Source organism: Xiphophorus maculatus, chromosome 1, assembly GCF_002775205.1.
Source record: "Xiphophorus maculatus strain JP 163 A chromosome 1, X_maculatus-5.0-male, whole genome shotgun sequence".
Lineage (NCBI taxonomy): Eukaryota > Metazoa > Chordata > Actinopteri > Cyprinodontiformes > Poeciliidae > Xiphophorus > Xiphophorus maculatus.
In genome coordinates, this window is record NC_036443.1 from 17,125,629 (window position 1) to 17,140,845 (window position 15,217).

The 15,217-nt window shown below is 39.8% G+C and overlaps 1 protein-coding gene across 1 annotated transcript; it reads left to right on the top strand.

Moving 5' to 3' along the window:
* The first annotated feature begins 555 nt into the window (after positions 1 to 555).
* Positions 556 to 14,907, top strand: LOC102222944 (V-type proton ATPase subunit S1-like). Its single transcript, XM_005801116.2, has 7 exons — positions 556 to 822; positions 9,154 to 9,191; positions 9,763 to 9,845; positions 11,678 to 11,916; positions 12,088 to 12,138; positions 12,252 to 12,495; positions 12,831 to 14,907. Exons 1-7 carry the CDS (start codon positions 689 to 691, stop codon positions 13,065 to 13,067), a joined length of 1,026 nt encoding a protein of 341 aa, XP_005801173.1. The 5' UTR covers positions 556 to 688; the 3' UTR covers positions 13,068 to 14,907.
* The last annotated feature ends 310 nt before the right edge of the window (positions 14,908 to 15,217 follow it).

Consider the following 15,217-nt stretch of genomic DNA (forward strand, 5'->3'; position numbering starts at 1 on the left):
CATCCATATTTGCCTCAGTGGACAATTTCCTCAGCCGCAGGCCCCTTCAGTGCTCACAACAACACATCAAGTGAATTATTTTGCCACGATGGCAGCGCACGGGAGATCTAGGTCATGCAGTCATTGCTCTGGGTTTCTTTCTTTCTTTTTTTCTCCTGCAGCCACCTAAAGACATGTCAACATCCACTCATCTCATCCGGCTCCCACTAAACCTGACCTTGACATTGCCAGGTGATTTTCCAGTAAGCGTTTGCACGAGCCTGTTCGAATGTTTGTTTTTTGGAGGTGCATTCCTGTAAGCCTTCCAAGCAGGGCTTTTGTTTGTTGGAAGCTCAGGTATGACTGGAGTTTTAATGAAAACGAACGATTCGCTGTCCACACTTGGGGCTCGCCTGCAGCTATGTGTGTATGAAAGAGGAGGGCAGAGCAGCACTGGAAGAGGATGTGGGAGGTTGAGCAGACTGAGAGGATAACACAGGAGGGAGCAGAGTGAGAAAGGGAGAAGAAGCGGAGGGGTGGAGGAGGGATGGATGCAGTGAGGGGCGCTGTGACGCACGCTCGTCGGCTTGTGCTGGGCTACTGATTGGCTGCGGCGGCTGCTTGTCTGAGGATCTGGGATTCAGGCGCTGCTAGGAGAGCAGATTATGAAGCGGAGCTCGTCCAGCAGCAGTCTCCTCTCATTGTCTCGATGGCTGCACACGCACTCCTCATCTGCTCCCTCGCCTTGCTGTCTGCCCTCAGCCGGCCTGGGCTAACCTTCACTGAGGAAGAATTCCAGCCAGGACTCATATATGATGAAGTGCCTCTGATCCTGGATAGAAGGTGAGTCCATCCTCGCTCTCTACGGCTGTGAAGCAGCGGAGGGGTGCAAGGGGGGAGTGATAGGGGGGAGGGGTACTGGAGATGCACGCAGGGATGCTGGGATGCTGATGTGTGCGTCTTCTCTAAGAGGGCTTTGTGCCACCCTCGCCTTCCTTAGTTACAGCTCACCTTGGACGCATCTCAGATTGTGAATTCAATCATTCAAGCTGTGTTGGTATGTGTTGGAGGACGCTAGGCTTCAAGGCTTTGTTTGTTTCAGTGTATGGGACCGCATCAGACGGTGCTCATCAATCTCAGATGGGGCTGTTGTCTCTGTACAGTAATGCTGGTCTGGCAAGAAGGCTTGGGCAGTGGGTCTTAAAATCTAGAGAAGGGAAGAAATGGGAACAGTGAAGAAAGAGGCTGATGGAGGATAACGGAGACGATGCATCTTTTGGGGGTGTGCTTAACGATGCAGCCATTGGGAAGAAATTCTATTTCTTTAATTTACATGTAGCCTTGGAAGTCTGATCTAGATCGAAAATGCAGGGCTCACAGGACTGTCACAAGACATTCAGGGCCTTTACCACTGCTCTCCTGCTTGCTTACATAGACAGCGCAGCAAAGAGCCATCAAACTGTGCTAAAGCCATGAAAGGCTCTTGAAATCATGCCATGCTATCACAGTCCTCTGATTCTAACCCTCAACAAGCTGCCTGCCCTGCTCTCATTTATTACACAATTAAATCTTCAACAACTTTTTTGCAATTTCAGGTCACCAGTAATGACAATCAGTTTCCATGCTATCATGGATATGGTTTCATTCCATGTTAATTAAATCTTTTATTAAATCCCGATTGACTGCTTTTACAACTTTTTACCACAGTTTATCAGAAAGAGAGAAAGAAAAATGTGATAATTTCTCCTGGGACTTAGAGCCCAGGTCTCGTTATCAAACTTTGTGCGTAACTCCTTGACACAACAGCTAACAGTTACAGGTCAACACTCCAATATCAGCTCTGACTCACTCAAAGACGGTGTTATATAATAGCAATATTTTATTCCTTAAATATGAGATGCCTTGGAGGGAGCTGAATATGTGTTAGGAAAATATGAGTTAGAGGCTTACTGATGAAAGGCTTAGAGGACACCAGGGAATGCAGCTGAAAGAAACAGGCAAATCCCTGTAGTAGTTTTTCTTGTGGTACTAGAATTTGATCATAGACAATATTTTAAGCCAAAGTTTTAGCTTTCCAAAACTTTATAAAGGTCTGTTGTTATAATGTTAACAATGTAAATGAACAGCATTGTTGACATGCTTTCACGATGATAACGCAGTGCTTAGTCTTGTCTAAACCTGAGAGATAAAAGCAATATTTTACATTAGAAAGTTTGAAGAAATAGGGAAACAAAACAACATCAAACATGTGACATTCACAATGGTTATAAAACAACTTTACATGAGTATGTTTTGAAAGAAGATGAACAAGGTTAAAATGTGGCTACAGATTAAAGGACAACACACTAAGCTGTAATATTGTAAGCGACTTGTTCACACATTTAGGCAGCGACCATGCACAGGCTCAACAAACAAAGTAGGAGAGCAATAAAAAAAAAAATCCACCCAAAACATAAAAACAATAAGCCAACACCAGCCCTTAATGTTGCTAACTTGATTTTCAGTATCAAAGTTTTTTAATATGTCCTATTACACTTCAAAAACCATTCATGTCACTTAAGTGTGACCTAGTTATTGAGATTGCTGCAACACTCTGAGTTGACTATGCCAGCCACAGTTGAAGAACGTCTTTTTGTAGATTAATGAAAACTCAAATGAGGACAGGTTCTCTCACGCAATAGTTCTAAAATATAGTCCTAGTTTTAATCCAAACTTGTTAAAAGTACAATTACTCCTCAAATCATAACTGTCCAAGGACATTTTTATGCCCAATTAGAGATCGTCTGTCCTGTTATTCATGGACTGAATAAAAGTGTTAGAAATTAGCCCATTTGAACAATGTCAACCAACCTTAAACCACCATAAGACATCAATAGACATCAGTCATAAAGACATCTATTTAATTTTCACTTTTAAATGTTTTTATATGGAAGGCCTTTTTGGTGTCACTTCATCAAAATTGTACCCAGGCGGCTACCTTCCCGCCACATCTGCATGTATGTCAAAGCATGTCTGGCAACTGTTTTGACCAACATATTAGATAGTCAACAAGTGCTTAAATGCGTCTTAAAACTGTTAAGTCCTTTCAAACATAGACACAGATTAAAGGACAACCTATGGAGTTCAAGGTGACAGATTGTTCATTGACCTCTATTTAAAGAAAGATTAAAGGGTAAAACGACCAGAGGTTAATTTTAGCTTTGTTTGTACAGTCAATTGATAAAAACGCTATCTTTTAAGAGGAAATACTCTTGGGAAATGCTATGATTCAATGCAGATGCGATCACAAGTCTGATCTCTGACAAACTGGCCTCTGTATAGGTATGGAAGAAAGGTCATCGTTTTGTTGAGACAATTGATTGGCAATTGTTAATCTGAAAAGGATTTCAAGTTTAAAAGACAACAAACTTTTTCCAGTAATATTTATCACATTCTAACTGAAGCATGCATATCTTGCACTGATAGGTTTGTAAATCTTACTGATTTTTTAAAAATTCCTACTTATTAACATATATGCCACTACACATAAGACTGTAATCAAAATTTAAAGCCGCAAGCTCAGGTCCCCTAACTTTATCTGCTTTACATCCAAGGTGTAGAAAGATTTAGGAGTCAAGTGCTTAACCTAAGGTCTAATTTGAAGCTGCAATCAAAGCTATACTGAAACTGGCAGCAAAGATCTGACTGGCATCTTAGCTAACACCTAAATCTTAATCTCCGCTAACAAGTCTATTTATAATACAGCACTTGCAGAGTGGGGGATTAAGAGGAGTTTTCATAAGTCATTTTCTGGACCAACTACATTTTTTCTGATATATAATTTACACATTATTACTCACAACTGATGATAAATATGAGATCCCTGCTCTTCAACGGCACAAAAAATGAAATATTTTAGATTGGTTTTAAATATCAGGAAGGGACACTAAAAGGAAATATGAGAACAACAGTACAATAAAAACAATATTAAAATCCTCAAATCAAGTAAATTTTATTCAGTAGACATTACAGTGACATTGTTAGAGGTAAAGAAAAGGTAAATGCAAAAGCCAGGCTAAATCTAGCAACAAAATAAATAAGAAAGTAACACAGCCCTTTACTCAAATTCTGAATCAAATACTGTGTATCTTCAGCAAGGTGGTTGTTTCCCTTCTGCCACACACCTGAGATAAATAAGTGACTGATTAACAGGTTTCTTCAGCACTTGATGGCTGCAGAGGAGGTCATGCAATTATTTGAATCAGGTGTTCTGGTACAAAGACAAATCAAAAATATGCAGGCTTTTGCTCCCTCAGGTCCAGAACTGAGAAACACTACTTTAATACAAAAGCATGCTTAGAGTGCAACTGACAGATTCTAAGAAAAGTTACATTTTCAGACTAACCTCTAGGATGCGCCGCCCAGGGCAAATAGCCTTATTGCCCTTATCAAAACCCATAAGTGTCCTCAGCAATATTTTCTAGCTGTAAGATGCAGGACAGGGGACAAGTTCAATGGCTAAGCACTGTTACAGATGCAGATAGCATTTGCTTATAAGTTTTAGGAGCATCCCTCAAACCTTTTTTCTGCTCAGCGGTGCAACACAAGAAGAAAGAACAAGAGATCAGCTATCCATCTGCTTGAAGAAGGACATTCAGTGAAAATGTATTGATTGAGAATCCAAGAAAAGCTCTGTTATTAATATTTAAAACCCAGCACTTTTCTAAAATTTGTGATAATACAAGTTAAAAGTCATTCTGCTGCTAGTATTGTGGATATTGTGCGGGGGGACATGTTTGCTCAGTTGTGTGCACGCATACTTATGGATGTGTGTGGCAGCAGGGAGATGAGCCAAGGAGTGGCTCTGGCTTGGCTTTGATTATGTAAAGGGCCTGCTCAGCACCCAGCCACTGTGTGACAAACTGAACCAATGATGGGGGGCCCACAACAGCCCATGGTTGCTGACCCTGCAAAAACTGGCACAAGAGCAGAACGGCTGGGCTTCGCATAGCTCTTGCATTCTCACAGTCCTGAGGCTCCTGCCAACCAGCTGATACCACATAGGTGCACAGGAGTGATTAATTTAGCTAAGCTGTTCAACAATCACATTAAATCTAGGAGTCATGTCAGCGGTGTGGATGGTGGGTGGATGTGGTGGTGTTGGTGGGGGTGGGTGGGGGTCAAGCCTCTCTGCAGCCCTGAGATCATTGATGTCTCAAATATCAATGCAGGCAATAAGTGCGCAGCATCCAAGTTAGCCTCTATGCTGCTGAGGTTTCAGACACAAGCGCCTGCTGCCAAAGGTTTTCTGGACTTGGCAGCTCTTTTAAAGATCCATGCTTACCCAGCATTCACCAGTGGAAAATATAAATATTTGCCTTTATTACATAAATAAACTGTTATATTGTTACTCAGAGAATGGCACGTTGATACCTTAGCGAGGTATCAACATTCATGCGGGATAGCATGTACCCCCAAGCGTGGACACAGGCAGACACACACACACACACACACACACACCCACGCGCACCCCTACACACACACACACACACACACTCACACACACATCCCACTGGATTTAGCCAATCATGATGCTGACGCTGGAGTTGGCAGATGCACACTGGAATGTAGGCTGAAGAGCTTATTTGTGGCAACTGACAACACGGCGTCTTCCACTTGGTCACGAACTGGTTCTCATTCTTCAGACGTCACAGTGCGACTAACATTACCTGTTCCAATGGGCTTAGGCTTTATTCCAATCGCTTTGATTTCTTCCACAGAGCAACTTGGTTGTTCCACAGCTTTGTGGCATGCAATAAAAAAGAATTCTGAGTTTGGACTACTTTGCAGAAGTATTCATACCAATTGAACTTGTTCACATCTTGTTCACATCATTCTACATTGCAAACATAAACTTTAATGTATTTTATTAGCATTTTATTTGATAGAGCAATTCAGTAAAGTTCAGAAAGCTCAGGGAGAGATGCGGAAATGTTTCAGTCAAGCTCAGCCTTTAAAACAACATTCATGAGCGTTGAACATCTCACATAACAATGTCCAGTTCATCATTTCAAATTAAGATCAGAATGGTACAACTGGACTATTCAGAAAAGCAGCCAGGAAGGCCATCACAGCTCTGGGGCAACTATTAGTTATGCATTTGATAAATATAACCTGTACGAAAAAGAACAAAGAATGAAGCCAATGTTTACATGAAGTCGTAATAAGTTAAATTTAAGTTTCAAGCCATGTGGGACAACAAACATCTTCTCAGATGTATCAGAATAAAACTTCTGGCGCACATGCAAAATGGTTACTATATTGGAAAATTAACAGTGGGCTTTACCGTGAACACACCATCCCCTCGCTGGAAGATGGTGGTGGGAACAACATGCTGTGGAAATTCTTTTGTTCAGCAGGAACAAGGAACAAGTTTATGAGAAGCTAGATATGGAGTGAATCTGGAATAAAATCTGTCTGAGGCTGCCAGGCCTGAGCCTGAGTCAGATGTTCATTTTCTAGCAGGGCATTGACACTTAACACATACAAAGCTACTAAAGGCAAGCTCTGTTTTTGCAGCTCTGTAAAAGACAGAGCTGCAGGTCTCACACAACATATCCAGGTGTTTTGTGAGACCTGAAAATTGATGTTCAGAGCTGATTGAGCTTAAGCAATTTTGCAAAGAATAAGTCAACAATTTAGATGTGCATAGATTGTAAAAAAATGGCTTGTAGGCTTCATTGAGTTGGAAGGTGGTCCTACAAACTATTGACTCCATAAGTTAAAAAATAATTTTTTTTATGTATATATTTTTAAGTACTGTATCTGGTGCATTCCATCAGCTTGTTTTACCTCTTGAATTTGATCCTTCTGGTTTTTATACAAAATACTATAAAGACATTAAATGATCTAAACTTTTGGAATGGATAAAATTGTAATATATAAATACATTTAATGTTGCATTTCTGTCAAATAACTTTAAGCTGAACCCAGACAAGATCTACATTTCCTGAACCTTCCAACAATCATTAGCACTTTCCGAGGTCAGGACAGATGCACTTGAACTATCCAGACTGCTGTAGCTTCTGACATCATGATTTAATCCCTTCACCTTGGTCAGGGCCAATGTCTCTCCACTTTTGGGATCCAATGGATGAGGCGTGTCCTCACAACTAATCCTAATCCACCTGGCACCAAACTGCACATTATTGCCCAGGTAGATATTGCACCATATGGGAGGATATCTGACATCCCTGGCAGCCACTGTAAAGCCGTGACTTCCAGGTACATCTACAAAAAAAATTGCTAATTTTAATATTTAAATCAAAACCTTAGTACATGAAGGAAATATGTGAACAGCTTTTATTGACAGTATAAGCAGCTCTTGACTGTTTAGTGTACTCTTTCAAACAAGATTTACTTGAAGGCAGCAGATGCGAGATGTTTAAATTCATTTCTTTTTTGCTGCAGTTTCACTTACAATTTTGGTTGAAACCAACAGTAACAGATGGGAGTGATGTCTGGTGACTCAAAGTAATTGTTATTCCCAGTCCCACAGGTATTACGGTTTACCTCTTACAAGCTCATTATTGCTGGCTGTTGTGCAGTGATTAGAGAACAAGAGAACAAGCCCAGATGATCACAAAGGCCAGGTCAGGACAGACCACCTTGTCAGATCTTCAGAGTGGCCATCACAACAAGCACAACTGGCTATGTCGGAGCTGCCCAGTAAGCCCATTGGCACAATATGTTTGTGATTAGACATTTAAAAAAGGATTAGGATTAGCCTCAAGAAGTTCGTGCTTTGTGGGGTTTAGTCTCAGACAGAGAGTTGGACAGCTGGGGCGAACATGTGAAGAACAAGGTGTGGCTGGTCCTCTGTCACATGTGCAAGATGTAGGTCAGTACTGTGACATCTAATGTCCACAGTCACAACACTTCAGAAGACTTACCGTACTCTAAAAGTTTATTCATTCATTAGTTCTCTATAAGTGCAAAATCCCCTCACATTTTAAATGCGTCATTCTTTACTCTAGTAGCTGAACAAAACTAAATTAATAGGCTGATCTTAAAAGATTTTCTTTCGAAAAACAAATAATCCTGTAGTTTTTTTACATGACTTACGGCATCTGTGTCGAACAGATTTTGCTTTTAAGATTTTACAACTATTTTGGTTTAACATTAAGTCTATATTAATTTTATATAGCACGTAGCTCAAATATTTTTAAATGACTTAGGTGGCACTTTATGCATAAATTACTGCAATTACTTCCACTGCATCAATATGTAAAGCCATATGTAATCAGTTTTAAATTAATGTCAAAATAATAAATGGACAATTTTTTGTTAATAAAACATAATTATTTAGGTTTTTTAATAGGATTTCCATTACTGTGCCTTTGTCCTGCTATGTTATCAAGCCAGCAGTGTCCAAATGTTTTGTCCCTTTGGACAGAATTGTCAGATTGATAGTATTTGAGAGCAATTTTTTAATTAAAAATGCAAAAAGAATTCTATTTATTTTTTCATTTTTACCTGCTCAACAAACATGCAATTTTTAAATAAAATGAAGTCATGTGTTTTTTGTATGAAAATGGATCTGTTATTTATTGGTGAACTTGACAAATATACGTATATAGTTTTGTATATGTTCTGGATTAATTGGTTCATTTGTTTAGTTGGGTTAGGAACTTTTTTTTTCAGTCTACTCACAGCACCTAGAACATGGGTCTCTCTATGAAAATGTTTGCTGTAGTTAGCTCTTAGAGTGGTCTCCTTCTGAGTAAAAGTCATAAGGAGACTTTTACACATATGAAGTGGATGTTTATGGTCTTATTTACTGTGAAATTAATATATAAAAAAACATGGTTATTAAAAGAAACATTTTGTGTTTTACATTTTCACTTAAGAAGATTGTCATAAAAATCTTGGCATCACCATTTCTTTTTTAAGTGCACTTAAAAAAGCACTTAAAATCACATGTGCTGGTGGGTCATGTTTGTCATATTCTTTGCAGCTGACAAAATCATTGCAAAAGCCTCCAATGGCCACCAGGGCACACTTTGGAAACCATACTGTGGGGAAGAATTCTGTACAGAAAATGTGTTTACCAGAAAAACAAAAATAATAATGAAATAAAAACATCCTTCATCTTATCTTCAGAAAGCCTCATTGTATCTTTTGTCTTTTCCACAGCAAAGAGAACCCCCATCAAGCAACAAGAGTCACATCACGTAAGTCACTAATCCATTCTGACACAAGACCTGATTCAGTCTAACCTGCTGTGGTTCTTTTGACACTGACTTGCACAGATCTGATGAAAGCATTTGCTTTTAAAACCCTGAGACATCTCTGCTTCTTTGTAATTTGATCAGGTTTTCATGTGGGGACCTGTGTTCAACTGGAACACCTCAGTGGGATGCTGGCGTGTGTTGCTATATTTACGCATTGTGATACAAATGCACAAAGAATAATTTTTTACACTTCTGGAAAGGCATGATGGGTAAAGATGTATCTGGAACAAAATGAACAGTGTTTGTAAACACTGAACTTATTTTGAAGTAAACCGGTGATGAGTCAGAGGGATGACGCAACCTACTAGAAATAGATACGAACCAGAGTAGTGAGGTGCACGCAGGTCTCTTTGTTCTTTGTTTGCTTTCATGTGCTTATGTGTGCACTGCCTATATGAAGTCATCGCAACTTTTATGAGTATACAGCTTTCTCCAATAAAGCACTGCAAAACAGCTTAACCTGCCCAGTGATCTAAACTCCAATCATGCATTTGTTTGTTTTCACTTTCAGGTACAGATGGAGAGTATGGCCTGGAAAGTGAAGAGGTGTTTTTGACGCCTGAAGATGAAAACCCACTCAGGAGAATACTGCAGGTACAGTGTTCAGAGTTCTCCTCTCCCTGTCTGCTGTTCATACAAATGCACACGCACTGGAACACACAAGCAAAAACTGAGCATGCTCACTCAGCCTCACTGAGTGACCTTGGATGAAGGAATAATGTTTGTCTCATATTCACCAGAGGTAAAACATCTTTGCCACCCACACACAGCACTCCTGTGACTGAAAATTCAATAATATTCCACAGTATGCCTCATCAGCTTGTGCATATAGGCAAATATGTCTGTTTTACACAGATTGGTGAGTCCTGCTCAAAGCAACAATGTTGCTTTTCTAAACTCGTTTTGGGTGCTTGTAATTTCAGCCATAAAAATCCAGTTTTATCCCAACACAAACATAATGACTCCACCTTACATTTTCTGTAACACTACTACCTTTCAGTGTGATGCACTCTTCGTGCAAACAGATAAAAACATCTACAGGGGGCAGTTTGTCTCTGCCAACTAATGTCAGTGCTTTCTTTGCCACTGCACACCATTATATACAAATTTAGAGAACTCCTGCTTTCCACATGCTGCTCTTTCTCCATTTAAGATTCAGATGGTGGGGTGAATACTGAACTTTACACATGGCTCACATTTTATGATCAGACAAGCTGGCAAGCCTTAAAAGTGGCCTTTCAAATTAAATATCACAGCATGAATAAAACTAAGGCATTGCAGGTCGGGAGTTGTAGGATTGTAGGATGTGTGACATAGAATGCCCTGATTTAAACAGTTCAAGACATCTGATGCTTATCTAGATTGGGTGGAGAATGCCAGTCCTGCTACAGAATTGTGTTAGGTTCTGGATTTTGACTGGACCATTTAAACAAAAAGAATTTGGTCACACCTAGAGTGTACCAAGCTATTTCACGCTATGTGTGATTAAACCTATTCATTAATAGTTCTAGATAATGCTGTAATATCACTGCATTACTGGAAGGTGGACTTATTCCTCCGTTGTTGGCCATTTGCAGGTTCTTCAGGTTTTCTACTGAGATTGCCCAGTATTTAGCTAGATCTAGTACAGTATTTTCCTATCAACTCCTGTCATCTTTCCACTTTTCTCTGTTCAAGAAAAGTGTCTCTACAGTTTAATACATGATGCTTCTTTACTGTGCGTATGTTGTATTCAAAGTGATGGCCAGAGTTACTTTCGCCTGCTTGACATTTTGGTCTCAACCAACAAATGTTTCCTGCACTTTCTGTTTTAGTGGATTGCTGTAGTTAATCCAGAGTTACCATGAGCTTCTTGTCTGGGTCTCAGATTAAAGCCATCCATGTTTGGCCATTGACCTGTCATCTTAGGAAACACTGTCGGACTTCAAAATGTTGGTTGTTGTTTACTAATATTCTCCAATAACCTCTGAGACATTCCCAGAACAACAGTATTTACACTAGTTACACACAGATTTCTAATTAGGCACATCTGAATTGAGTTTGTTGTACTTGAGATTGTTTAGACGTATCAGAATAAATGGGTTTGACTATAAACATGTAATACTTTTATCATTTGTTCCAATTAATTATTCCAAAAACCAAATATCCTTTGCCTTTCACTTCAAAAATATGTGCTACTTCCTGTTGATCTGTCGCCTAAAATATCCATTAAATGCATTGAAAATTGTGATTGAAACATGAAAAAAAATGAAAAAGTTCAAGGGACTGGAACACTTCTGCAAGGGACTGTCTGTGCAGGTCTCTGTGAAAAATTAAATGAATAGTGGGCTGTCTTCAATAAGACAGTAAGGTAATGCCAAACAGTTGTTAAGCTGGATACAGGTTTTATTGTCATTGATTAATACCATTTGTTTGTATCTTTGCAGCCTTTTAAATGGCATCAGTCTGGGATGTCTCTCAGTAAAAGGAAGCTGCTGCAGTCTCTGATGGGGCCTTATGGCCCGCTCAGTGTGTCTTACAATGGGAAGCCTTGCATTCTGTTTAAGGCAAAACGGTTGGCAATCCGCTACAGGAACCACACGTTCATTGATCTGACTGAGAGGGTCTTCAACCCCAGCTTACCTGTGGACACGAAGGGCTCAATCTGTACCAAGGACAAAGCAATGTAAGTCTCATCCCAAAGCAACAACTGTGCCAAGAGAATTTCTTTTTAAATGTGCATCGCAAGATCAATATTTGTTGTGTTCAAATATCTACAGTGTAGACATCTCTTTAAATATATAATGCTTTGTGTCAATTGAGTTAAATATTCTGCTATTGGTTTTATCTCCCACAGACTTTCTTTAAGATTTGGTGATGTTGAGGACTTACGAGGTCTAGTTATCAGGTAAAATGGCAACGCTTAATTCAAACACATTTGTTTTTTAAGAATCTCTAGAAACCACATTTGAATGCTTACAAGTGCATAATTATAAATAACTACACTTTCTCCTTCAAAAGGCTTCAGATGTCCAACACTTTTTATGAGGCAGCTGGTCAAAACTGGTTCACTCTAGACAGCGTTCACATCCAGTACAACTGGACCCAGGAGGCTACATTCAACGCCAGTGAGGTCTACGCTCCTGCCACTTCATCCTACCATTGCCAGCACGTCAGCAGCCTGCACAAATATGACACCCTGCTAGTGCCCAGCTCCCACACTGACACATCCGCTAACTGGCACATAACCTTCACTGATTTCCAGGTACACAGCCACACAAGGGGCACAACCTTTGTTGTCTCAACTCGTTTAATAGTGTTTGCATGGTCCGTTTTGGTTTCATTATTTTTCCATTTTAGCTACATAGGTGCATGTGTCTGTACATTAGCGAGCTGGTATCCTTTTAATGTTTAGTGTGTTTGCTGTCAATCTGTCAGTTGGCTGTTTGTCAGTCTGTTTTATTTATTTAGCCATCTGCTCAATTGTCTCAACCTGTCCATCTGTATAGTGTGTCTGTGCTTGGTAAGCCCAATAAGAGCCAGTTGTCCTATTTGCTTCAGCCAAATCTTATCTATCCGCCTTACTCTTTGTTCTTCCAGATTCAGGCCTTCAACGTACAGTCAGAGAAGTTTGCGTCTGCCAGTGACTGTGCTACTTTCTTAACGCCAGCTATTCTGATGGGTCTGGTGACGTCGTTAATCCTTCTTCTAGTCTTAGCCTATGCCCTGCATATGGTGGTACACCTCAAGCACATTGACCGCTATGAGGAGCACAAAGCCACTGTCTACTTCCCCCGCAGTCCTGAGGCAGAGTTACCGGACAAAAACAGCCTGTGAAGGAGGACGATGAGACTGAGGATGATTGTGGGGAGAAACTGGGGAAGGGGAAGCTAAGAATCAAGGCTGCAGTGACTACAAGAGTGAAAAAGTATCTTCAACTGAAATTTCATCAACTTAATGACAACTTTGCCTGTTCTTGTCAAAAGCTAAGTCTTAACTCCATTAGGTAAATGCAAAGTATGGCCGGATACTTTCGCTTCTCTCCTCACTGACTGGCATCTCCTGGGAAAGTCCAGGCCTCTCCTAGAGATGGCTTGTTGGTTTAATATCCAAGGTTCGGTGTCTGTCCCAGGATGCTGAAGGGCAACGACTTGCACAGGTCTTTGTCCCAGCCGGCCCTTAAAACAAAAGGCTCACAGTTGCAGCCAATACAGCTAACTCAAATGCTCCAGCTTAAGTGTATGTATTACATGGCTCCAAAGTGTCATATTGCAAGCAACCATCAACAACATTGTCCTTCCAGCTTTCATTGCTGTAAAGATAGTCTAACACCGCTGCAAAAATGGTAAACTTAGAACAGCCACTTTTCTAGCTGAGGTAGCCTTATTAGCTGCATGTCCTAATAGGCTGGTGTTCTTGGGCTAGCACAGTGTTTCCTAATAAGATGGACCCAGATGGTCTCCTGCTTGAGACTTATCATATAATGAGATATGGCACAATGTAAAATGATATTGGGAAGTCTTTTGGTGGAAACACAGCAAAATTATTAGGAACCACTGGTCTAACATCCGGCTGGAATGGATGAACTAACTTTACTGGCCCGTCGGAGCCGCTGGCCTTTCTCAACCTATCCCTGAACGAGACTGCTGCTTGGGACTTAACTGTGAAATGGCCTTCTACAGACCAGACAAGACAAAGAGGATTCAACAAACTAGCACAACATTTGTTAGTAGCAGAAGCACTAACAACAGACTTTTAAAAGACTACACAAAGAACTATGCTGCAAAAAGATGGCCCATCCATGGGCATAGCAGAAATGCAGGTTCTTGGGATGCAACGGCTTATCCGAGTCACTTGTTTGAACAAAGGAGGCTGTGGGCCCTCAACTGAGACTGCTCAAACTGACTGCCAAAGTGAAGCCACAAATGTGTTGCCATAATATATGGTCTGAAACAGAGTGAGACAATGTGAAAATGAAAGTGAACCATTACAGCTATGTAAAAAAAAAAAAGAAGAAAATGCATTCATGTACAGAAATGTCACTCTGCGGAGGTCTTTTTTTTGATATTCTGTGTAATCATAAAAGCTATTAGGTACAGGTTGACTATGCTAAAACTCATAACCAAAAGGATATCCAGAGCTGTAAATATAACACCTCTCTAGGATCATAGCTGTTTACTATCTTCAAATACTGCACAACTAATAGACAATACAATTGTAAAATTGTTCTACTGAGATTGGTAAACATATCAATGCATATGATTTTTTTTTCTACAAGGGTGAACATGTTACATTTCCTGTGTGTTTGTTTTAAGCTGGGCCAAAATAAGGTTCAGTTTTACCTATCTGTAAATTATTAAGCAAGATTCCTATCATAGACGGATGTCACTACTGAATGCCGTTTAGTCACTGGGACCTATAGATGCCATTATTACGCCAGAAGCCTCATTAGCAACAGTTACAGAATCAGTGAGTCATTATGACTGACAAAAAAAACACTCAGCATGACAGTAAATAGATATCTTAACATTCGATATGGCAGTTCTGTCGGTTTGTAGCAGTGTGAAATGTGTTCTTTGGTCATAAATGTATCCTACAATCGATTGACTGATTGGAGGCAGTTTGTCCAAGGACTAACTGGTGTAAAATGAACAATAAAATGATATTCTGAGGGACATATCTGCTGTGCTTCTCTGGGACCATATGTTTATTTTTTTAACTTTTTTATTTTTTTGGTGTTTATTCTTAATGGTTTCCATGCAAATAATAATTTTGTATAGCTTTTTATTATTATAAAAAATATATAAAAACAATATATTTTTTATTATAGCTTTGTTTCTCAGTGAGAAAAACTATATGAAGGGGATTTACCTTCAATGAATGCCACAAAAGTGATGCGAGTAATACTATGTGTTCATGAGAAGAGTAGGGCTTTTCCAAAGAAAAATCTTATTCTAGACAAAAAGTATACTGTATATATATTATAT

What these genes read in the sequence shown, in the direction of transcription:
- LOC102222944 (XM_005801116.2), top strand. Translation starts at nt 689, where the DNA reads ATGGCTGCACACGCACTCCTCATCTGCTCCCTCGCCTTGCTGTCTGCC. An exon ending in CCTCTGATCCTGGATAGAAG is followed by an intron (nt 823 to 9,153) that starts GTGAGTCCATCC and finishes TCTTTTCCACAG; the next exon opens with CAAAGAGAACCCCCATCAAG. An exon ending in TGTACCAAGGACAAAGCAAT is followed by an intron (nt 11,917 to 12,087) that starts GTAAGTCTCATC and finishes TATCTCCCACAG; the next exon opens with ACTTTCTTTAAGATTTGGTG.